Source organism: Filicampus tigris, chromosome 1 (assembly GCF_054856515.1).
Source record: "Filicampus tigris isolate MCC_2025a chromosome 1, RoL_Ftig_1.0, whole genome shotgun sequence".
NCBI classification, from domain to species: domain Eukaryota; kingdom Metazoa; phylum Chordata; class Actinopteri; order Syngnathiformes; family Syngnathidae; genus Filicampus; species Filicampus tigris.
The window spans coordinates 19,732,582-19,759,178 of NC_141217.1; the positions used below are offsets into that span (position 1 = coordinate 19,732,582).

A 26,597-nucleotide genomic window follows, 5' to 3' on the forward strand; every position below is an offset into this window, starting at 1 on the left:
TATTATTACTATTACTATTATTAATAGCAGTATTTCTACTACTACTACTACTACTACTACTACTACTACTACTACTACTGATTATCACAATCCTAGTCACAATAGTCATAATTAATAATGATTATGTGGGGGTTTTTTTCGGCAGTGAGTTCCATCAGTCGAATACTAAGAGCTCGTTTTGGCAAGAAGGACGACGAGGACGAGGACGAGGACGAGGAGTGCTTTAAAAAGGACGAAGAGGAGGACAAGAAAACGAAGCACAGCATCGATGGCATCTTGAGAGACAAAGGTAGGCCACGGGGATTTCCCGACAAATTGGGCTTAAGTGGGGCTCGTTTTGTCGCAGGGTTTCCCTCCAGAGGACCCCCTCATTATTTCTCATACGTTATTGATGAAGTGTCAGCCCCACGGGGAGCATCTTCCACGCATACTGGGAAGAGGACCGACGTGCTAGTCGATATCAATTAGACACGGTGTCTTTGTAGACATGGCTTGTATTATTCAATGTAGCGTTAAAACAAACTACATTTTAACAAATGAAATAAGGGTATATATAATATTATCTGTCATTTTTGTACTGTATTTGCGATTAAAAAAAAAAAAAAAAACAATGACAGAGTTACATCATTTAACCTTTTAAATTTATTTATACAGACATAGTTCACATTATATCGTTTTTAGGGTTAAGTATAAATGAATTGAGCTGCACCGCTCCGAATAATCTTCAGTCCTCATTTCAAGCGTCACAAAAGATGTTTAAAAGATGAGCCCGGTATGTCTCTGTCATCTTCTAATCATTGGAAGATTTATAGGACTACAGCTGCTAATGAAACTGTTGTCTGCTCAATAGGCATCTGTGTTGGAGAGGGATGTAATAGCTCAAAGGCATAGTAAGAAATATATTTATCCCCTATCAGCCCTCACTCTTACACTTCCAGGCACATGTGCTCCCTTGCAGGGCTCCAAAGCAGATTAAATTGAGCTTTTATTTCTTTTCACTTTCATCTTTTTGGGCAGCTCACTTCATGGTGCCAAGCCTGCGGCGAAAAATTCATGAGGGTTTAAGGTTGCCTTCCGTGTGCTTTGGATTGCATTTTCCAATATTAATTCCATTTATTTCTCTGGTTTGTTCCTGTGGGAGGAGAGTGCATTTTAATGGTGGCATGCTGTTTACACACAGTATAGACACAGTTAAAAGTTATGATTATGTGATAAACATACTGAAGTCTCGCCTATCAATAAGCCTCCCCCAAAAAACAAAATAAAACAAACAAAAAAACTGTTAGTTAGAAGGATTAAAACAGTCTTTTTTTAACATTAATGCCAACTACCATAAAAACAATAAAACTGTTTTGTAAATTTGCTAATGATGTGTAATGCAACATATAATGCTGGACAAATGGACATCTTTGGAGTCATTGCTTATTTGAAGTACTTCCTATTTTGTCTTCCTCTTTTCACATTCTTATCTCAACAGCCCTCAAACACATTTCCAAGTAATTTATTTTGTTGTTTTTGAGGCATTGTATCATCAGTAAATACTACAGATTTTGAAACCTCTACTTGGCATGATAATTGTCATCAACATGGTTGATTTCATGTAATTGTACAAAAAAAAAGTTGTCTTTTAAAATAAAAGGCAAGTGAATTATCCTCATCGCACTGTAGGGGGAAATGTATAAAATATTGATCAAGATGGTTAAAATGGTATCTAAATATTGTTTCTGCAGATCTTTTCATGTATGACACTTTCTGATAGTTAAACATGCTCTTGGTCCGATTGACTCCAGGAGCATTATTGCTGTTCTTGAGGAATGAACATAACAGGAGGTTTATGTTGGGCCCCCCTGTGAAATTTTGGAGTATGCCGCTGTGTTAGTCTTTTGAACTGAACTCTTGTGAGGGATGCAGAGGTACACCACGCAGCTTGTGAAAGAAGTATTGTGAAAAAGGAAACAGAAAGAGAGGCCAGAAGAAACGCTTTTTTCTTTTGAGATTTGGGTTCGACATTTACATTACATTTTGATCCTTTCTGAATGATAAAACATCAGTGGCATTAGGTGGTAGGCCCACCGTCCACCAAGCACTGAAGCAGTGTGCAGAGTTTTGCAGTTAGCTTTAAGGAGTGGCTGACCGCTGGCAATTCATTTTGTTGCGATTCACAATTGAAATCATTCGTGTCGCGATGGTACAGATGTAATGGCCAATCAAAAACCTCATGTAGTGCCACATGAGCTTTTGCAACACAAATATACGTTTGCGGCTATGAATATTTATAATTTGTAGGTGTGGCTGAAAAGTGACGCGAGGGGAGTAACCTTCGCCAAAATGCAACCTACGTTTCACAACAAAAATGACCTCCCCGGTTACAAAGCAACATTGGCTACTGCCAGTCCGTACCAATACAGTTCTGTGTTTTACAACAATACTTAACTATAATTATAATTTTATATGTAGCTGTGGATGAAATAACAAAGCATAGAGGGAATCTGTTGCGGAAATGCATGAGTGCGCACAATGAATAAAACCAACAGCCTCTCAAATAGCCACACCCTCTGTTTTTATTTCTTACCGATTTCCTCTCTTTTTATTATTCAAATACAGCTACAGCAGCCAGGGGAATCCGCTTCTTTCTACAACATAATTGTTGTTTGTGGTTAAATGAAAGATAATATACAGTAACAACACATCCCCCCCCCCCCTCATCGCGGGCCGCTCTATATAGCACATTGTTTTGTGTACAGAATTGTCACTGTATTTTGTTCTGCCTCGCGTTTATTTCGGGTGTAATTCCAGTGTTGAACACTAGATGGTGGGACACTGTTTTTGTTTGACACAGAGTCAATTTGACCCCAAAAAAAATGAAAACAGGAAGTATTTCAGTTGACCCTAGTTTTTACTGAGGATTACTGAATGCCAATCCCCTTCAATCCTGCTTTTTACGCCTACAGGAATAAACGGCGTCTTTGAGCATGATTATTGATGTATATTGTGAGATGATAAGCCAAATTGGTTAAACTGGAAAAAATGGGATTTACTAGATTAGATAAAAAGTTGACATTATGGCAGACATCTTATTAGATGTTTATATCCCTGCTTGTATTTTAGATTCTCATATTCTGTTTATTATGTGACATTCTTAGGTGCAGTTTTTTGTTTTCACTCTTTCTCACCTGCTGATAATATTTCAAGAAGTCATTAAATCTGACTTTGAGTTCATCTATTCAACACTTCTGGGAAGTGAAAATGTACATGGGGCGTTATCCATTGCTCTTGGTCTCTCTAAATATATGTGTTAAAATGTGTTTATATTTTTCTAAACGTGTGTCTGTAGATCTTAACAACCATTTAAGTGCCACAAATGCCATGAAGACAACAGGGTGTATTTAAATAGGGCATTTCTATATTGCGTATTTCACTTTTTGCTCGGATGGTCTGGAACACAATCCCTGCGATGGAGGGACGGAGAGCGCTTCAAAACTTAATTTCCTGATAAAAACAGCAGGGGTCATAGTTTTTCCATTGCAGCGAGTTGATTATGTGTGCGAAGGTCAATCGTCTGGTGGGTGGGCCTGAGTCGCAGATTATATTTATTTTTCAGTATTGTCCAGTCCAGTTCAGTCACGTTCAACCTTGTCGCTCGGCGTGCAGCGGGCGGGCCTTCGCGCCACTGAAGAATCTAAATTGCCCATAAGTGTGAATGTGATCGCTTGTTTGTTTCTTTCAGTCCAGGGTGTACTCTGCATGTCGGCCAAAGGTTCGCTGGGATTTGCTGTGTACCCCAACCCTAACTCGTATCCCTTTAGAAAAGAGACGGACGGGTTGGTGATTCATCAAGACAAGGCAAAGGTTGTAAATGAATGACCTTCTCATGTCAATCACAACTGAGATTTATCACTATTGTCAAGGCATCTTTTTGAGATGCGTCAGTGAGTGTTGGACTTGAGAACATGACTACTTGAGCGGGAAGGTAGAGACAAATGTGGTGGCCGTCTGCAGTGAGAGTCTAGGGGCCGATGTACGAGCCCGTTGCAGCTATTGATAGTACGTTTCCCCGGGCATCTGCGCTTCCTTCACTCCATATGCACTCTCTCGCAGCTATTCTTCTGGAGTGGAATTGTGGGGGAACCCAAATGTTGGCTGGAGATAACACAATCGTCACAGGCTCCATCCTGGGCTGTGCGTCAGTGTATTGAACTAGGATTAACCTCCCCTTTCCCCCCTTGCTGTCTCCCACCAAAGAAACAGGGACATTTAAATAAACACACACACGCGCGCGCGCCCAATGATTTTTTTTGCTTCCACAATTCTGAAGTGTATTTTGGATTTTTCAACAGAACAGCCCACATGTTCGACTTACAACAACAAACAATTTAAAAGGAATTTCATAATCGCATTAATTATACCACATCGATGTTGGCCTAATTCCATTTAAAAGGCTCATTTGCATGTACCTGTCATTCATTTCAGCATATTTGTTACATGCCAAAAAAAAGGATTGGTCTTACCTTGATTTATATACAGTATACACTGAGTAACACTTCCAGTTTCATTCGACAGTGTAGTTCCATAATCTGTTATAAGTGATGAAATATAATCGTTTGTTAGGGATGTGGTTTTATTATGTGTCAGTGTAACGTTACAGTATTTACTGTACTGCCATTTGAAAATGTAGGTATTAGTTTTGGTTGCAATTGATGCGCTATGGTGGTAGTTAAGGTGAATGAAGGATGCAGTACGGTATATCCATGCTGGAGGAGGGCAGCATTTATGGCCTTTATGGCTCGCCAACTCCCGCCTCCAACACACCTTATTCAAATGATCGGGATCGTTGTCAGGCTTCTGAAGAGCTTGCTGATGAGCTGATCATTTGTGTGGTGTTTGTTGTGTTTTGTCACATCTACACCTACAATCTGTGTGCTCTTTGTGGAGGCCAACTGTACCTCTCGTTTTACGACTAGTGCTACATGTACTACAAAATGAAGCCGATGAAAGCCGAATATACTGTATATAGGATTTTGATACAATTATGTAGGATTTATGACGTTCCAAAGTTAACTACAGAAAATCTTAAACATTGGGATCACGAAAAAAACAAACCTTCCTAATTGCCCTTATGTCTGAGTAAAGCTGCACTTCAAATAAAATCAAAATCCATTCAGATCGTGCATAGGACCATACTGTGCATACAAACCTTAATTGGCGGATTTAATCTTGGTAGAGCCTTTTCAGTGCCTGGCCACTTACAAAATTACAACACATATCTGGAGGCTGAGCACTTTAAAAAAGTAAAATGGTTACCGGGAGAGAAACACACAATTTACATATACATGAAAATAGCTGCTCACTTAAAAATAATTTCGAACACGCTTCCCAAGTACCTGCAAAATTATTTTCCCTTTGTCAGTAAAACTCATCAGTATTCTACTCGAGGTAGTTCAGCATACTTTGTCCTGTGCAAATTCAAAACCCTAATGTGTAAAAACATTTTTTTTCGTACAATGCAGAACTGCAATGGAACAATCTGTCAAAGGAATCAAAAACAAGTGGTTCTTAAAGTGGACATCAACCCAAACATATTTTTTTCAAGTATATGTTCCCAGCAGGCCCACTCGTTCAAACACGGCATTCCGATTTATATTGTGTTTGTGGACTATGAGTTAAGCAGCAAAAGCCACCCGTTTTTAGCCATCTCAGGGGGCTGCCATTTTGTCATTTCTGTCGACTAAAAATGACATCACAATTATCCAGGGTTCAGGGAACGACTAATCACAGCTCGCCCGTTTTCTAGAGCTGAGCCCTGATTGGTCGTTACCTGAGCCCTGGGTAGTTGTGATGTGATTTTCAGTCAACAGAAGTGACAAAATGGCCGCCCCCTGAGATGGCTAAAAACGGGTGGATTAACTCTTATTCCACAAACGCAATATTTATTAGAATACCTTGTTTCAACTAGTGGGCTTGCATAGAACATATTCTTGAAAAAAATACTGTATGTTTGGGTTGATTTCCCCTTTAACTACCGTACTTTTAAAATAGCAGTTTAAGTTTTGGCTGCAAAGCAATACTTGAATTCACAAATGTAGTTATTTCTGTTTATTGAAATGATCTAATTTGTATATTTGTAAGTTTTTAAGTACAGTGCCATTGTGCTGTTGCTGCGATTGACTTGTTTTTGACTGAACTCATATTTGATGGAAGGGATACTATTTGGCATTTTGGTTTTGTCACACGTCTCTGTGTGCCCTGCGATTGGTTGGCAACCAATTCTGGGTGTCCCCCGCCTACTGCCCGAAGACAGCTGGGATAGGCTCCAGCACGCCCCGTGACCCTTGTGTGGATAAGTGGTATCGATAATGGATGGATGGTTTTGTCGTACAAAATCTTATCATACATAAGTACAACTGTAGCGAATTTTATTTTTTTGTATTGCTGACATTAAGCTGCGTTCCTCCAATTACCTTTTTAAATTAAATTTGAACATTTAACAAAAATCAGCTTTTTCAAGACATACTGGTGTTTTTCTCTTTCAATGTTGCTGTGTCGTAACCCATTGATATCATAGAAAAAACATCATATCATGAGTTACTTAGCCATACCGCCATTTGACATGTGATGAATATGCATTCCATTTTTTGATAGATTTTTTGTAATGAAACCTTTTGGACACTTTGTGCAAAACAACTGTGGGCAATAACCGAATTGAGTACAAATCAACAGCGATCAGCATTTGGCTGAGCCACTTGTTGACTGTCTTTCACTGTTGTCTTGATTTGGACTTATCTGGGATGTCTTTTCGAAAACAAATATTTATAAATGGGAGCCGCTCCGCTTGGGGAGGGAGGGGGCGTATAGGAGAATCCACTCCTGCAATGGGCTGTTCACAAGCCATCCGTTAATCCTCCTTTCATTTGGCCGACAAATGCCATGAATCTTGTCCGGCGACCCGATGGGAGGCTGATCGGGCAACAAAAGGGGAGCCGTGAACAAAGAGCAAACAGGCAAAGTGGACTTGAGGGGTGTCACCAGCCTGGGGGATCCCATTAACAACCCGCAGCACAATGGCAATGAGAGAAATCACACAACAATATAGCAAGACAAAGTGGATGAAAAGTTAACACTTCGCTGGGTCATTAATTGCGCCCTCGATGAGTCTTGCGTTGAACTCCCCGAGTGCGGAGCTCAAGTGTGACTCGTCGCAAGCTCTTGTTCGATGCGTGTCTTCACATATTTGGTCTCCTACAGGACATTGTTTTACACATCTCTTGAAATATTCCCCCGGTGCTGCAAGTGAAACACTATGTTCGGTTATTTAGAGGTGTTTTAATGGTGAACACTTCAAAGAGGTGACTTGACTTGAATGTCAGCTTCAAATGCAGCGGGAGAGAATCCACTTTCATCCACTGTAATTACCTTCAGTGAGCCCGCTGGACAACATTCAGGGACATTTCTCTTCCTTCCCGTCTACTCTTTTGCAGTAGCTGCAGGATAGCAGATGTAAAATCGACTTCCTGGTGAAAAATTCATTTCGGTCTTTTTATCATGGTCCGCTAAATTTATTTCCTGTTTTTATGAAAAGGTTGCGACGCCGTGTCTTGAATTATTAATGCAAAAGATCACCACTAGCTTTGTTGTTTTTATGACTTTTTCCACAGAAGTCATGTTGACGCTCTCAAACATTAGATAGGAGGACACATATCCTGAAATCTGGCGAATAACACGCACCCATGTATAATACCCCCCCCCAAAATCACCATTAAAAGCATTTTTCTCTTTTCTTATGTATAATGTACATAATGAATGATATGAAAGAGTACAAATTCAAAACATTCAGGTTTAAATGTGTTTAAATCCAGGTTAAAAACGATGCTCTTTTCCCATACCTATGATAAGGTCTTATGTTTTTGAAAATGTTCTTCTTGCACTGTATGCGCTTTTTGTTAGTTTCTTATTAAGCCCCCTGTATAATACCCCTCCTTCATTTGGGATCTTTTTTTTGGAATGACCTTTATTCATAGGATTTTACAGTACTACTCTTAGCAGTGTTCCACCAAGAGTTGATGCACGGGCCAATGGAGAAGCCATTTGTTTTTGACGAGGATCTGCATGAAGGTGCGGATAAAGATATTTATTTTTGCCGTGTTCATCATCTGCCATGAAACTAGTCTGCTCTTATTTTTCTTAAAATGAAGACAAACGGACATTGGGAATTTCATTAGAGTTGATAAGTCAGGCAAATGTATCAACTTTATGGGAAATTAGAATGTATTTATGATTACTTTTTGACTACTCATTACAGCAATGTGACTCACAAATGTTAAAACTGAAGAAATACTGCCAAAATATTTGGCCCATATAGTACATTGTGAGATATGCTAAAAAAAAAAAAATTTGACGGGACCTCCTGAATATGACGGATACTATACTGTCCATATGAAGGACGCCTTTTTGACAAGTGTGGGAGGGGAAGCGAGAGTTGAACCATCAACCCTCGATGGCCAAGAGGACATACATTGTGACCGTCCCAACTTTTCGCCGGTTGTATTTTGTGTGCGCTTCAGCCGTCGGGGTGGGGGCGGACGGGGGAGAGTTGATTCAAGAAAAAGGAAACAATGTGAAGCAAATACTTGAGGCACGCAGGCTGACAGTTTATAAAGTGGCAAGCATTGTGGCCCGAAGGCAGATGCATGAATACCTCTGAAAAGACTCCCTCACATTGACACGATTGAAGTAGACAACAGCAAAACGCTGAAAGGAAAGCTTAGACTGTGTGCTGCCAAGCTGATCAGCATTTCTAATGCTCCCACTTGGAATTAATGTACATCTGCAGTGGGAGGGCTCGCCGTGTCCACTCACTACTCTTTGCATTGTTTGCCTGGAAGTACACACTGCTCGGGCTTCCAATGCCACTGCGAGCAGCTCGTGGCTTGATACAATTACGGAGAAAAGTAGAAACCACAACCCGAGCTAAAACTGGACTCACTTGAGGAAAGACTGTTGGACCAATGCGGGCTATTGTGATGAACAGATGAGTAATCCAAATCAGTCTATGGAAGTTTATTTGATGGCACCTGTTGTGTGATAATGAAAATATTTTCATCGGCATGTGATGATTAGTGTGAAAAAATGTAAGAGTTACAATCATGATCATGCAACTGAATACAACAACCACGATTCGATAAAAAGTCCGTTTAGCTTAATGCTCGCAAACAATGCAAAACGACACAGATGGTCTAATGAATAGCATCTGGTGTTGGAAGCCGTTAACCAACAGATATTTGAACAAAAATGATGGTGCAACGCATGTAGACAGACAATATATACATAATCACAGGCATACATTCTTTATCCTTTGTGAAAAATGACTAATACTACTGAAGCACACTGAGTCAGTTGTGAAACTGTTCTTCATGTGTTTCTCTATTTCTGTATTGTACTGCCCCCAGGTGGCCAAGGCACAAAGGACCAGCATAATGTCCATTGAATCGCAGCAAAAAATGTGACAACAATTATGTCATTATTTACATTTTATTTGATTGTCATTCCGATGTTTTTATAATGAACTATACTATATTCCATCCATCCATTATCCGAACCGCTTATCCTCACGATGGTCGTGCTGGAGCCTATCTATACTATATTAAACAGTGCTATTTTTCTTAATAAAAATAAAAAAGTACATTTTTGGGGGGGGCTGGAATGGATTGATAGCATTTCCATTCAAACTTCAAACATTCAACATTCAACTTCTTTCACCTTAGACAGCTGGCTAAGGTTAAGCCCCTCCTTTCGCATCAGCACTTAGAAACAGTCATCCATGCCTTTGTTACATCTCGGCTAGATTACTGCAATGCACTTCATTTTGGAGTCAGCCAGTCCTCCCGCAAACGTCTCCAGTTGGTCCAAAATGCTGCTGCCCGCCTACTAACTGGAGCTCGGAAGATGGAGCACATAACACCAATTCTGGCCACCCTTCACTGGCTCCCAGTGCATTACAAGGTTGAATTTAAGATTCTCCTATTTGTCTTTAAATCGTTAAATGGCCTCGCCCCGGCGTACCTCTCCGAGCTCCTCCACTCCTACGCACCTTCCCGCAGCCTCGGGTCTGCGGACCAGGCGCTGCTCGAGGTGCCGAGGACCAAGCGGAGCCTCAGAGGGCATCGAGCCTTTTCTGTTGCTGGTCCTTCCCTCTGGTATGACCTCCCATTGGTTGTTAGCCAAGCCCCCTCTCTGTCCATTTTTAAAACCCGGTTGAAGACACATTTCTTTTCTCTGGCTGTTGATCGGACCTGAAATTTTAGGATCTTTTCCGGCGTCAATTGTATATAGTCTTTTATGTTAATTTATTGTCTTTATTTATTTATATTTGTATTATCTATATTTATTAATACGTGCATCACAGCCTTTTATTGTTTTTTTATTTATTGTATTCTTTCATAGAGCAGTTGTCAATAATTTTGTCCCATTCATTTTATACTCAGTAAACAATTCACGTTAATATCGGTGATTCTCAAAGTGTGGTACGCGGGCTTCCTTTAGAAATACAATCAAACATACATTATTAGAACGAATGAAAATATCAACCCATTCCAAGAAAATGTAAAAGTAAAATTCAATCGTATTTAACGTGAAAGTGCCATTCAACATTTAGGTACCATTTTTATTTAACCTACACTATGTGTAATACTTTTCATTTGAATTATTTATAGCTACATTTTTTCCGTTTTCCTAACTTCAAGTGCAGTGTTGATCAAACTGTGCATAATGTGATGGTGGTCATCCAGGGTGTACGAGTCGTCTGCCTTTTCTCTATAATTCAGCTGGCACACACGCCAACTCTTGTCATGACGCAAAATAAGCGGTCCGGGACGAATGTGTCAGTGCTGAAATATGGAATTTTAAACGTACTGTACTCTACTGTCTGGCCTTGAATAATTATTTTCTTTTCGCAAACACGCTCGTGACCTACCTATCAAATGCTAAGAAACATATCAGCGAGTGCACCCCAAAGCGTTTTAGCCAGCAGGCACATATCATTGAATTCTCAATTCCCGATCTCTCACAATGAAACGATTTTATTTCTCTTAAAAACTCTCGGCTATTGCTTTCTTTAAGCCGGCGGCTGTGTCAAGCATATCTTCAGAGGGCCTCTTCTTATCATATTTGCTCACGGCTCTAATACATATCACTGTTTATTAATAGTCTGCAATTTTTCTTTTTTTGTTTACGGCTATTTTTTTATCTACTAAATAAAGACGTGAGCATGCAAGAGTCCAAGGAGGAAAGGAGATCAAGACTTTGCATTTACTAGCAGTTTGCTAAGACATAATGCCCACAACAAGCCAGCATCTTTGTGTGGGCCGGATTTAGTTCAATGCCACTTAAATGTAATATACACGATATCCTTAGTGCACGTTGTTTGCCTTTACACACATCGTTTGAGCAAACTCGATGTGTTGTTGGTGCCGCTGTGTGAGTGAGGCCACAAGAGTTGTGATTTTCCAAATATTTTTCCACCCCACCAACATAATGCAGTGCAAACTTCCTAAATCTGTTGGCACGTATTAAGTCATCACTGTAAATCTGCATAGTGCTGCTAACGATACACTTTTGCTTCATGCGTTGGGTCTAAATCGAGGCGCACTGACACAAAGGCAGGAACAATGGTGAAGTGAAACAATGAGAACGTCGTGGCGCAGGTTTTGTTGATGGCGAGACTTCTTGTGCCAAGTGGAGGGTTGCTTTGTCGAAATAAATTAGAACACTTGGGCCTCATTTGAAAGCTTGAAAATTTGTAAGTCAAATCGGTATTGTACAGTTGGGGAAAAAAAAAAAATCAAAGAACCTCAATTTTTGTCATACAGACAAAGCCCTTGTTGTTTGTCGCTGACATATCTAAAGAGTAAACGTGCTTTTAGAAGATGCACTAATGACACGGATCATGGTTCCATTCTGTACATGTGTGGCATGTTGCGGAGCAAGGAACCAGATTTGAGTCAACATCAATTTGAGTCAAAATGGACAGCTCACACCTCACTATGCGCTAACAGAACCATGTAAGTTCTCCCAAGATAATCAGTGTAAAAAAAAAAACAACAAAAAAAAACACACAAAAGCAATAATTATGATGACTTACTAAAAAGGCTTTCATATCCATGGCTCCATGTCTGAGAGTCCACAATTTTCCTCCACTTGTGTCTGTCAATGGCAAAGATCTTAATTTGCCAAACACTCGACTGGCGCCTTGATGTCATCCAGCCGTTCTCTCTTAGCTCTTCCACATTTAGACTTTCAATGATGCCGAAGAGCGTTAATTTGATGAGTCGATGGTCTGGAATCTGCAAATGTGATCAAAGTGATTCAGCTTTCTCCGCGTAACACTGCACTGCCATGTTCGCTCGTTGCCATACCTCATTGTTCGAATAATTGTTTGATATAGGGTGGACTAATGGTTAGCGTTGCTTCTGTGGCTTCTGCGGTATTGGGATCTCATTTTGGCCCTCCTGTGTTCCAAAAAACAACAGTACATGTTAGGTTCATTAACTCATTCACTGCCATTGACGTATTTATTTGTCTTTCACAGTGCAGCCATTCAATCCCGGGACCTTATTTATATTTCTTTCTTTTTTTTTTCCAAATATTAGGGTAAAAGAGGGTCTGCAAATGTCTGGCAGTGAATGAGTTAAAGAATTGCAATCGTCCCTGGAGGCCATATTTTGCACAGCGCAACCCAGTCCCCCCCCCCACACACACATACCAATTGTGCCGATGTGCGGACGTGCTGGTAAAAATATGATAAAAATAATAATAATAATAATAATGCATTCAATAAATTGATTTTTACCATGATTCAGAGGGTTTGATGCATGCTGATGTCATATTTATTAATTAAATCTGATGACATCCACCACGCATGTTAGTGGCGTGCAGAATCTGTCTGCCTGCGCCTGAATCGAATCCACCAAAATCACGTTACAACACCTGCACCACAATTTAGACCTGATTTTAAAACTGGTCTAAATTCTATTCTAATTCTAATTTCTGTTACCAAATTGTCAGGTGCGCTGGTGGCATGTAATCGAAACTCCCTCGTTATGGTAAACACGATAAATTAGACTTGACCCGTCACGAAAATGAAGATGCACCAGTTTTTACGTAAAGTGCACGTGCGCCCGTCTATGAAAATAGGGACTAATAGGAAATACTTAGTTTTGTGACTGTGACTGTGAATGCTTGTTTGTTTTTATCTGCTCTCTGATTGGCTAGCAACTAGTCCAATGTGCAAAATTTTATTATTATAATATATCGTCGCTGTCCTGTGAAAAACACTTGTTTTAATTTTTTTTTATGAATGGGGTTTACGTGTTACAGACATCCCATTTATGTGAAAATAAAAAAAAAATTACAAAATTAGACATACTTGTTTTTCACAGGACAGCGACGATATATTCTCCCAATTAGTTACATAACAAAAACACTTTTTAATGGCTGCTCTCTGAAATGATGTCAAATAAATTTTCAATTTTAATTTCATGTAATTCATTGTCATCAACTGACCCCCTTCTTCTTAAAGAGGTCCTCGGGCACCATTGAGTCAGTAGTCAAGACTTTGCCAAGGTCTTGCTTGCTTGTGGCCTTGTGGCCTGACAACCCCCTGAGGTGTGTCAGCTATTTATACTGAAAGCTTGGGGGACACTCACTGGTCTCTTTTTAAGAGGAGCTGTGGCAAGTGACCCCCGAGAGATGTCCAAAGAGCCGCCAGGACCGTGACAGCTTGGCTCCACTTCATTATATCCCCATCTATTCACTGGACTCTGAGCCAGTCTTGTCCTGGATCTTCAAACAGAACCTCAAAGTGTTAAAAAGAGGCTGACTTGACATTACATCTCCCAGTATTGCAATAGCAGGTGCATGTGATCTGACATGACACCAACTTTTCCTTGCAATTTGGCTTTTACAGGGTTTTTCTGTTTTTATTTGTTTCTATGAGGGTTTGTCAAAATACTGCTTTATGTGAAACTAGTCCTTCATGGGCACCAGGAACAGCTTTCTTTAGTGTTGCCAAGGAATTAAAAAAAAAACACCAAACACTTTCACTTGAGGAGTAAAATCACAAATAGAACCAGATGGTTTGTCTCCTGCATTTAGCATGAGACTAAGCATTATTTCAAGGTTTTATTGTGTTTACTGTTTTTATGTTATTAATTCTATCATTATTTTTAAAGTGCTCTACAAATGAAGTTGAGTTGAGAAAAATGCTATTATGAATCAAAATGTACAAGCACAATAACAAACACAACAACATAATTACTTTACTAAATATTGTACTTTTTTTTTTTTTTGCAAGACAGCATCTTTCAACCTTCCCATACAAGGAGAGATTAACAAAAGAAAGCTGTTGCCACAGAGGAACAGAGCACTTTCTCCGTCTTAGTATTCATTCTGCATCTCAATTACATAACTCCATATTAATTTGGTGATGTTAACTCGAAGAGCAAAATTGAATTAATGTTATCATCATTAGGTAATCGGTGTGTGCCATTTTAGAAAAACAATGAATAAATGGCTTTGGCTGGAATTTGCAGCTCTAAATGAATTAGATGTGCTCTTTTTTTTCTATGGCAAGTTTTTGTCGCAGCACACAATTGCAGGGATTTGAATAAAAATGAACGCTATACTAATCATATTCTCACTGCGACAAGTCGGTGTGGTTGTTCGTACCATTGTTATTCTGCTACGGCATATTTGCAACGTGTGTGAAACGGCATAGCGCTTCCTAATAAGACCAATCATAGGTTGAGCCTGTCTATCGGCTCTGAGCGTTATTCTCACAATAATCTATGCTTCCTATTATAATTTGAAAAGAAGACCCCTCCTCCCTCTTCTCCTAGCCCATCCACTAGGCTGTCAAACTTTATGCTAAGGAGCCACAGCTTTTCTACTCTAAGTGACAATGGAGTGTGCACTAGCAAATGATACCAAACGGATGATCTTGGTGTTGGCAGAATTGCTGCCTCGACACTTATATGTGTGTCCTGGCAAACAGGTACCAGGAAAACGATAGTGCTCTATTCCTTATTTATGTGATTGTATATTTATTATCATGATATTAATTGTGATTGTGATTATGATTACAGTTATGATTATTTTTACCGGATAGTGTCGAGTCGCGCTAGCTATACTGTTTCCATACAGCAAAGAAAGGAGTGGGAGACGCGGCAGGAACACAGACAGTCAGACAACGTTAGAAAGACTACTCCAAGAATGCCCTATGAAGATGTTTATTTAAATACATTCATTTAAAAAGTAAATTACAATGCAGTATTAAATATAACTCATAAGCAGGAAAAAAAAGCTTTTTTTTTTGACAGGCTACTGGAAGAATGAAGTGTTTATTATTGTTTAGTTTTTATTGATTTATTTTTGCTGGGTTTTTTTTGCCATATTTGAATTGTATTATTTGGTTTGTTTGCCTTTTACAGCAGATTAAAAAAAACCAAAATTTGAAATGGATTTAAATAATTAATTAATTAATTTAATTAATTAAATCTCTAATCTCTACTTTCAAAATGATGTGACTATTGTATTACTTCTTGGACCATGTGCACATTTCTCCGCTCTGTTTCAAGTTCATATTCATTACTACATTCATTCTGCCCACATCCTTATCAAACCTTACATTGCATTGTCATTACCCCAGAATTTTTTATTTCTATTGTATACTACCTTAGACGTTCTAACCTTTCGCCACAAGTCAGATGATGAGCAAAAAAATGCTGAGGACAGAGCCTTGAGGAATACCAGTTGAAACGTGGAAAAACTGAGTTTTAAAGCAGTCTTGGGATGTATCTGAAACTCCAATAAGGCTCTCAAGAGAATAATAACGAGGGTGAAGCAAATATCAAGCCATATACAGTATGTACGCACAGCAGATAGAAGAATCAATTCATTACCTCAGCTGACTTCCTCGCACAGTTTTTCGATCAATATCCTAAATGAAAAATGACAGCACAAAGTAACCATGAGCGTGAATTGTTTGAACAGGCAGTCGAATGGATGAAGTGTCAGATGTGGAGTCGGAGCCTGATCTCCCACTCAAGAGGAAGCAGCGCAGGAGTCGCACCACGTTTACGGCCGAGCAGCTGGAAGAACTGGAGAAGGCTTTCGAAAGAACCCACTACCCCGACATTTACACAAGAGAAGAGTTGGCCCAGATGACTAAACTCACTGAGGCGCGAGTTCAGGTAATACACAGACATGTCACCATGTTTAAAAGTCCTTGGCCAAGCATGACCTTGAGCCAAAACAAAACAAATCTGTAGGCTATATGCAGAGAAGCCTTGGATTATTATTGATGGCAGCATAGAAGATCCATGGAGTGAATGAGATTGTGTTTGCTGTAATGTCTCATCTTTGGAATCCGATTAATCACGTCATTGATTAATTGGCAAATTATGACATTTCAACCGATCACTGCTTTTACATAAAATGCAAAATATCTGCCAATCCGGTCCAGCCTATCAGATCTGTGTAAGGTCTAAAGAACACAACAGAAAATAATTTGTTAAAAAAAAAAAACATTGGTCAAAGTAAAAATGGAGGCCACTCCAAGAACAACCTCATTGTCATGTTAATATTGTGTAGACTGCAACTGACAGCCAATAATGAAGCAGTAGCAAGCCCCTTTTGATTGCTTGGAAAATGTCCTGTTCTTGCATGTTATGTCACAGGTTTGGTTCAGCAATCGCAGGGCCAGATGGCGAAAACAAGCAGGAGCCAGTCAGCTAACAGCTTTCAACCATCTGTTGCCTAGCGGATTTCCGCCTACAGGGATGCCAACACTTCCTACATACCAACTGGCAGACTCCAGCTACCCAAGCAATATTTTGTCCCAAGGTAGTGCAGCACATTTGATCTTCTCTGAATGTATGGCTGATAAATTGAAGTGAATACTAACTGTCTTCCAAGGAAGAAATTAGCCGGACGGGTTTAGTGTCCTTACGTTCCGAGAACATATTCAGTCAGGGACTCAAGTCCCCTGATAGAGCACCCATACAAAAGGTGGCTCATACAGAAGAGGGGGTTCAGGTTGATTTTCAAACCCTAACCCAGCATGGAAAGGCATCTGCAGTACATGTGCTGCCAGATGAGCTGAGAACTGAAACCACTCAGTATGCTGATATTTTAAACTGGTTCTAGGGCATTGAAATGTCATTTTCCTGGTGAGGAGGGACTGAAGGGAAACTATCAAGATAGAGCAGCACCAATATACTCCTTGAAGGAGGTTAGGCTCCCTTTTTCCCAAGTTGCTGATTGTGAAAAGACTTTGGATAATTGGAGATACCGATGATTTCTTGAATGAGCGTGTTGAAGTTGGTGGATGAGAATGAGAGGGTTACCTTTCGGTTACTGATTAGTAAAGATGGCAGAATCCTCAGCTTTTGACCATGTTCTATGTCAATAAATGCTCTTGTTCACGATTCATGGTTGAATGGAGCAGATGGAACTGTGATGCCAGTATAGTCAGGATGTTGTTTGACTTTCCTTATTTGGGTTAATCTTGAATCTTCTTCATAATCCATCAAATCACAAAAAAAATGTTAGGTTTAATACAAAAATCTTACAGTATTGAGATTTTTTTTTATCCGAAAGTGTGGTAGACACACAATCGATTTTTAAGATCGTAAATGATGTTTAAAATGTGAGAGACCCCACACATCACGAGGAAAAACAAATCTACATTTGTGTGCTTACTTGGCCTAGTTAATCTAAAAAACCTGTGGATCCACCTGTTGGCGTTTGTACAACAACATAATAGCGTTGTGTTCAAATAAATGCATTTCATACTGACTAAGCCGATTTGTGAGTAAATTGAGACATGGTCATGATTATTTGGAAATCTACGCATACATTTGGTGACATTTTTGATTGGTGGTGGTGTTGAGTTTGATAGTTCATCTGGTGTGTAAGTGCAGAAAGTGCAATTGCAGGGCGTGTTGTGTAAAGACTACTATGTGGCTAAGTACTTTTATTTCTCTTTTCAGATGGCGGAGGTACAGTTCACCGGCCCCAACCGCTACCTCCCTCCACTATTCACCAGAGTGGTCTATCCGGCAATGACAGCAGTTCTACCTATGGTCTACCTTCGAATCGCCATGGCTTTTCTGGCTACTCTGACAGCTTCATGACGTCTGCACCGAGCAGTCACGTCAACCCGGTCAGCACTGGGCTTTCCCCGCAGGTAAATTTTACACGTCTATTTTTATATTTATGTATGAGGGCGGTGGTGTACATTTTGGCTTTTTTTTTCACCTTTTCAGCAATGTTAGGCCAGGTAAGACTCGACACGGTCACTTTTTGTTTGGGTCAGTCTGCTAACGCAGATCCTTGCTGCAGACTCAACTGATTATATACGTAATATCCAATTAAAAACCTTAAATGGGATATGCAATAATTCAGGTTTGCAGTTACAGTTAGAGCCGTGTGACAACAATTATGACGAGTCATGGGTCAAGCAATCAATTTATTTCCTCCCTTGAGCTGGAATTGGGTGAAATACTATCGAAGTCCATTTTCAATGAGATTTGTAGGTCTGTCTCATGTATGTTCATGTTCTGGATGGTGTGTTGATGGGTCTTGATGGATTGGAAGTTAGGTGGACTGGAAAGCACCAGGGGCAGTTGTGCTGGATATGAATTCTTCATAAACCCAAGGCTCGAAATAAGCAGTCTTGCATCGCAATTTGCAAAACAAAATTTGCATTTTGTGCCTCATCAAAGCACATTGAATAGCAAAACTGAGCATCAACTAGACAGTCCCAAAAATCTTCACGGGGCTGGACACACACACAATAAATTAGAGCAACATGCCAGTCAGAGGTCGAGGCTCGAGGAGCTCGGTGCTACTTACACCTTCCCAGCTCGCTGCAAGTAGCCATGAGCTTCGGCTGACTTCTGTTGTAGCTAAGCACGTTGCCGAGTCACGCCTAAGTCAGTAATCATAAGCTACACTTTTGTTCTTAGAAGTATTATTCTCACGAAGGGATGGCGAGGAAAGATGGAGAAGACATGCTAATTGCTAAGCTAAGCTAAGACTGACACGGCTAGCGCGTTTAACACCGGAATTAAGTGCTTTGGATGATCGAGTCCACTTTTCACAGATGTCGGAACTGTGTTAAAGCGGAAAACATCCTACTTTGAGCCACAAAATGGCAGGACAATAAATAAGACAAACACAATAAGTGTTTGGACTCTGGAAAGAAAATCTACTTGCAAAAAAGAACCAGAAATGAATTACGATACGCCACGCTATGCACCAGCCAGGAGGAGTGACCTCTAAGGTTAAAAATATGCATAATATCAGTAATATTATTTGTTTGTTTTCGCAATTGAGTCCTGAGTTTTGATTTTGAGTTTTGAGGTATAAACAATAGATGCTCTCAAATTAAATTACAGTAGGTCTTATCTTTTTTTTTTTTTTTTTTTTATAAATTTAGCTTTGTTTTTAGACAAGAAAATACAGTTTGATGTTACCCAGAGAGCAAAATTGGTATGGCCCAGTGATGGGCCACACAATCCACCTGCACCTGGCCCACATAGCTCAATGAATGACGGTCCTTTAGTGGTCCACATCTGGTATCCACAGTGTGGGCCACATAAGGCCCATATCTCAGCCAAATTGTGTAAGCATAGCCCCTATAATGGAACAGAACTGGTTCCTGTTATCAGCCTTAATTCATCTTTAACTAAGCCACTTCATTCATGAGCCATATTTGACCCAGATTTTTTTAAAAAGCCTCAAGAACTACAGTGTTATAAACAGATCTTTATTTTCAGAACTTGAGAACCACTGCACATAAACTGGAAAACCACACTTTTTTTTTTTTAACACTGAACATGCCCTTGAACAGCATTTATGCATACATCCAATTGTTGTGCTCTCCATGGCCTCTTTTCTTCTCATCCTCTCCTTCCTGCCACCATTCCTATCAGGAGCCAGATGTAGCCATCTTTGGATTTAGCATCAATTTCTTTGGCCCCAGATGTGTGGCCCAGGCAGGACACTGAAGCATGCAAACATGGTTTTAAATCAACTTTTTGTATCGTCACGTCATTTGACTACTAAAAAGAATAATTCAACTAAAACTGATATTGTGGTGTCCGATCAAGTGTTTCCCAAATGTTTACAGCTTTGTACAAAGAAACATTGGGTTTTGTTTTTTAATTGATTTAAGTAAACACAAGGGTGGACAGTGTGTTAAGACAACAGACATTTGTGCATGTATGGTCAATAAAAATAACCTTTGAAGATTCTTAAACTAGGTGTGATACTGAAATATGGCCCACCAGAAACTGAATCTGACCAACACACACAAGACAAACGTTATCCTAAACATAAAATAAATGCATTTACTCACCATGTCTTTGCTGGATGTCTCACCGGAATGTGCATGGGCAATTGTCGTCAAACAGCGTCAAAGTTATCCACGGGCGGGGTTCTGAAATCTTCTTGCTCGTTGTTCTTCTTTTTCTTAATTTGGTGGGTGGCAGCTGACGTTTGAGGTGCATTACCACCACCTACTGTGCTGGAGTGTGGGTCAGAGTAGTAGTATGACTATTGCACAGTACTAGGAGAAAAACAAACAAACCTAAATTCTCGTTCTCCTAAAAAATGAAATAGAGTCTTAAACGTATCCCTTCTGTCCTCAGCACATTTTAAGACCTAACACTACCACCACACTCTTCTTTAATCCGTTTATAGGTTTCTGTACTTGTCCTGTTTTTTTTGTGTTTTTTTTGTCACAAACGCAATCATTCACATTCACATTTGTGGTCTATCAAGTGGAAAGTGAACCCACGCCAAAGTCAGGTGACTGCACCACCACCTCAACCGGAGCCACAGTAGATAATTTTTTTTCATGTTTGAAAATGAAGTCAGACAATGTATAAAAACGATTGTACACTTCACAAATAGGAAAGCACTCAAGTCTTTGAATTTATGAGAGCGTTATATTTTTTCAGAATACATTTATTTTCCTGTTTGGTTGTCTCTTCCTGGCTGTTATTTTGATGTGTTGATCTGTGTTTTTAGAATAAAGCGTTTTAAACAAACAAATAAACAAACAAATAAATAAATAAATACTTTTTACAAAATAAATACTTGTACACTTGCAGTACCTTGGTCACAGAGTGGGGCGAGCTATGGTTATATGATTTGGCTGAGATATGGGCCTTATGTGGCCGACATTGTGGATACCAGATGTGGACCACTAAAGGATCGCCATTCAATGAGCAATGTGGGACAAGTGCAGGTGGGTTGTGTGGCCCATCACCGGGCCACACCAATTTTGCTATCTGGGTAACATCAAACTATTTTCTTGGTATGTGGGCCAAGTGCAGGTGGGTTTTGCTATTTATTTTGCCATATCTGGGCTTCCTCCGCTGACGCCAGTCGACCTGTAACCTAACCAAACACGGCATGTCCTAATGGTGTGCGCGAGCCTGTGCGTGTGTGATGATAATACAATACAATTCTTACGTCTTTCTACCGTGTGTGTAGAAAAAAAATCTGAAACTGCATTTAAGGGTGGGAGAAGACTGGCTATACATATAGTGTATGGCCCAGAGTTCTAAATTGATTTCTGGGCCAGATACTTCACTCAACAACTGGCCCACATCTTGTTTGCCAGAGTCAAGACAATGCCACCTTTTGCCAGTCCTGGGCCATGTTTGGTTCACATGCTGAATGTCCGTGCCAACTGAATGCCACGTATGCCAGCTTCATGCCAGATCTGGCCCAAATGCCTTTGCTATGTGGGTATAAATGTGAACTTAAAAAATGAAAAACGCTTGATTGTATAAAAAAAAATACAACCAATTCATGTTGTTCATGGTCAATGTTCATTCCTTATACTGTATCTCCATCTTCTTATTAACCCGCCCAAATAAATTTAATTAAAACTGCTCCACAAAATTAGAAAGTGCCCTTCAAATGATGTAATTGAATTGCAAAACTGCTCCACAAAGAAAACAAACGTATTTCAAGCCTTGAAAACCTTTTTAATTTGCTGCTCCCAGTAAAAAATGTTTGTGTTTTAATTATAAGGCTAATCCCAACCTAGGGCTGCACGATATTGGAAAAAAATGACATTGCAATTTTGCATTTTGGGGGGTTTGCGATATATATATTGCGATATTAAAAATAGAAAGATTTTCACCAAATGACTTGAATAGATTTGTTTGGGAATCATTTGGTTAACTCACCATGACATCATTGTATTCATATAATATCGTTTAATCCAGACTAAGGATTGCTGTAAAAAAGGGATCACGGAGGCCATGTCTCTGTACCACAATAGATTATTTAACATTGTATTTCACACTTCAATGGAAACAGCAGCAAAATATTAAACATATTTTAAACAAAAAAAATAATAAAAGAGCAGGTGCACTAGTCCCTTGAGTCATTTAAAAAAATAGAAGAAAATAAAAAACTCTAAAGCAGAAGCAGAGTTATAAACATCTTTAAACTAAACTATAAAATATGAAAAAATTAAAAAGCAGGTGTACTAGTACCCGAGTTGTTTACAAAAATATAACATTAAGATAAAAAAAACTTTGTGAAACTGCAGCAAAGTTGTAAACTTTGTTGTAATTAGAACTAAAATATTAAAAATCAAAGCGCAGGTGCATCCCGAGTTGTTCACAAAAATATAACAATAACAAAAACGGTCTGTAAAAAATATTGCATCCGTGATTTTTCGGTGCTCTTTGCATTTTTTATCATAAGGAGTTATGCTGGCAAAGGCGTCTAATTGTTTTTTGAGTAGATGAAGTTTCATCTCCGGTCCCACTTCTTAGTTTGAACTGGTCATACAGGGGCTTGTGATGGCGATTGTAGCGACAGCGGTGAGACACTGTTGGCAAAGGATGTTTTTTTGTTCTGAATCTTCCTTTTTATAGCCGAAATACTTTCATATTTCGGACGTTGACTTTCTTTTGGGGACTAAATCCACTGCCGCTTCTGCCGTCGTCTCCTCCTCCTCCATGTCGTCTGAGCAGACAGCAGCGGCTGTGAGAGCGGAGGGGGAGGGGCCGGTGACTGATTGACAGGAGGGAGGGGGTGAGCGAGACAGGCTGCGTAAGAGCACGGAGTAGCTTGCTGCTTTCATGAAGCAAAACAAAAGTTTGCGTGTTCTAAGAAAAAAAAGAAAAGTTAAAACATCGCACGTCCTACGATGTGACTATCGCACTTGCGCACATTACAATCGTGATGTTCAAACGACATATCGTGCAGGCCTATCCCAACCCCAAATATATTTTTTAAAAATCATACACAAAACTATAAATAAGTCCAAGTATTTAAGGTCTGTGGCAGAACAGATTCATTTCAGTGTCTTAAAACAAAACTGAACATAATTAAATAAGGCCCGAAAACTATTACCACAGCGCAAATGGCAAACCTGACCTCCACAAATTCCAGCAATTACTCCAACCATCCATTCATTTGATTTGCGGTTTTCATCTTGTTTTCCCCAATGCTGCCAGTCCTACATTTGTCCAATTTTCATTGACAAGACAGGGGAGGTGAGGATTTCTGACAAAAAAGGGATTTGCTGTTGTTGCGGGGAGTTGGGGATAACAGAGGTGTCTCTACAGCTTGTGTTTAATCGTTTTGTAGGGGCTTAATACTACAAAAAGAACACTGCATGTATATCAAGAGACATGGCTCCCTTCATTTAGTAAAATCTCTATCCCTAAAGAACGCAGCCTTGGTTTACACTAGGGATTACCATACAGAGGGGGTGCATTATATACTTCATATTGTTATGGTTATTGGTTTACTTGCGAGTAGCTTTAACTGCTTGCATTACACTTGGCTATTAGGCTCCTTCGACAAAAAAAAAAAAAAAATAAAAAAATCCTCAATTATTTCTGTTTGAGAATGCCACAACAGCCTCCGTCCACCAGGGAAGGATGATTAGAACTGATGTGAAGGTATTGAACAATTATTTAATGTAGGAATTCCAAAACTTAGGGTCGGGATCCAAAATGGGTCATGGTCAATTTTTATTGGGTTGCACTTTTTCTGATTATCAAGCAAACACACCACTTCTAGCAAAAGCCTTTCCCATTCATGTTTATTGTATTGTAAGTCATGTCTTTTGTGATCTTTATCATTAGTCAAGGTTATGGTGCAATACAAAGTATTTTATTAGGCAACCACATTTGTAATTCGGGTCTTGGTTAAACAATTTAATTAGATTAGCCACTCCTAATTTAAAACTACTAAACATTGCTCCAGAAATGTTTGCTGTTTACAACGCTCATCTTAAGATGTAGTTACGCTCTACTTGATTCAATACTTTAAACCTTTCCTAAAAAAAGAAATCATTGATTTTTGTTGGTATTTTTATTTTTGTTAGATATGTAATCATATGATGCTCATATGATGAGCATACATTGAAGCTTACTGCCTGTGAATGAGAGTTTTAAACATACAAGTCTCATGTGGGAGAAATCAATAACGCTCATTCATTTCCATTCCCTGACTATTCATCTGTCAGTCGAGTTTACATTGCTCTTCATCCTTTCACTGCATTCTTAAGCATTTACATGAGATAGTGGCACATGAGCACTGATTCCTTTTCTGAATAGCACAGAAGCTATGGACATCCTGAACACCTGACATGCAGTAAACACAATTCGAAACAGCCATATTATACTTGAAAGGTACGTCACACTCCACATTTGAGCCTCCTCTTCACATATTCAAAGGGAGAAAATGGATGTTTGCTTTCATGTGGAGACTGCTGCCAATTCAAAGCATTGCAGAGAAAAACACTGCAATCCTCGGTGAGTAAACATCTCTTTAAACCTTTGCAATATTATGATTGCTTTCCTCTCACAAAAAAAAAAAAAAGAGCTCACTGATATACCGTTTTCAAATCAGGTCACTGAAGGTGACATGACCACTTCCGACGGTGACCCCAAAACGTCAATGCGTTACACAAGGGGGGGAAAAAAAACAAAAAACGAAGAGCTCATTTCCTCTACGGTTTGTTGTGAGAAAAAGATTTAGTAGCCTGCACCGGAATGGAGGAGCTCTCTGGCTTGCTATTTGATGTTAGGTGAGAGAGAGAGAAAGCAAGAGCGAGAAAGAAAGAGAGAGAGAGAGAGAGAGGGCGAGTAAGGCTAGAATAGAGTTGGTTTCAGTGTTGGGGGATCAGAGCTGCTTTGGTTCTGTGGTTGTGTGTCTTTGATCCATATCCCCAGGCCTGCCTGCCTCGCTAGCTCAGGCCTCTGCTCGGGTTTCCAGACAACTGTCGGCCTGAGATAAGGTGGGCTGGGGGGATGCGGGGGTGCCTCTTCATACATATTACCCCCTCCCCCAGCGTTCTTTCTCGCTCACACACACATATTTATATAGTGGATGTAAAATGGCCAAACCTCCTCTAATTTGATAGGTTTTCGTAATGTAAAAAAGAAAGCGCAATTCAAAACTTTTACCAATTAAAAAAAAAAACATGGAGGGAAAAATCCATATATATATTGTGATATTGTGGGATTCAAACCGTCAGAATGAACGATCCCAATAAAAATGGTAAATAGCAGACATACTGCACGTACATAATAGCAGTTGTGCTTATATGCTTCTATCCAAGAGAAGATTAAATGTTGTAATAAAATGAAAAGATGTGGAGTCATATTATACGGCATCCGTGTGAACACTGTCCATTTATTGCACAAGGCAATTTGGCGTGCATTTCACGTTTTGGTCTCAGGGTTTACAAACAAAACGAAATCAACAAAACTACAATCTGCTTTCCTATACGGCCCACATTTTACAGTGTGTGTTGCAAAGCTGAATGTCAATATTAGTCTCAGCTGCTATTAAAATTTGCGGCATTAAGCCCTTTGACTGGGCATACTGTCAAGTGGCAGACTCCAATGTCAACCAATCAAAAAGGATGAGCGTATATATTTAGACCATCATACTGGGAGGTTGCGAGATGTCGGCTGAAAAACACATGCTGCTTGACTTTGGATAGAAGCTTAGCTGCCGCAAAATAAAATCATCAGACCTGCTGCTCCAAACATATAAAAGAAACTAAAGAATTAAATTACAGGAACGCAGTCATGGCTCAAAAGAAACGTTGCGCATTTGGAGTTCATAATTTAAGTGTTCATTATTCCATATATTTCTTTAAATCTGAATTTTTCGAGTATCAAAGTTCACCTTGACAGTTGCATCCTCCCGTACATATTTAAGAACGTGCGGTCTGCCCCGAATATAAGTTTGAATGATGACCATCTGTGCTGATAATACTTTGGTAAATATAGACAGAGTTGGGAGTCACACGTTTTGTACTTTCTGACTACAGCATCATTGGGAGGATTGTCGACGAATAGACGCCAGTCATTGTGGCAGTCGCAGTGATTGGCCAGCTGTCACTCAGTGTGTGCATATATTGTGTGTTATTATATAGATTTTTAAATTGTGTTTGACTGTCACATGTTGGATGGATTGAATTAAATGATTTGGTTTCCGTACAAGCAGAATAGTGGTGTAATTGGGTCAGCGCGCCTCTAAGTTTGCTC

At 39.6% G+C, this 26,597-nt stretch overlaps 1 protein-coding gene across 2 annotated transcripts in view; it reads left to right on the top strand.

Moving 5' to 3' along the window:
- The window catches only part of LOC147153169 (paired box protein Pax-7-like), a 37,058-nt gene that overhangs the window by 3,147 nt on the left and 7,314 nt on the right, over positions 1-26,597 (top strand). For both annotated transcript variants that reach the window (XM_086043620.1, XM_086043610.1), the window contains exons 4-7: positions 146-289; positions 16,042-16,241; positions 16,728-16,893; positions 18,042-18,238. In XM_086043620.1, coding sequence (XP_085899746.1) covers positions 146-289; positions 16,042-16,241; positions 16,728-16,893; positions 18,042-18,238 — 707 coding nt within the window. The remainder of the gene's footprint in view (positions 1-145; positions 290-16,041; positions 16,242-16,727; positions 16,894-18,041; positions 18,239-26,597) is intronic.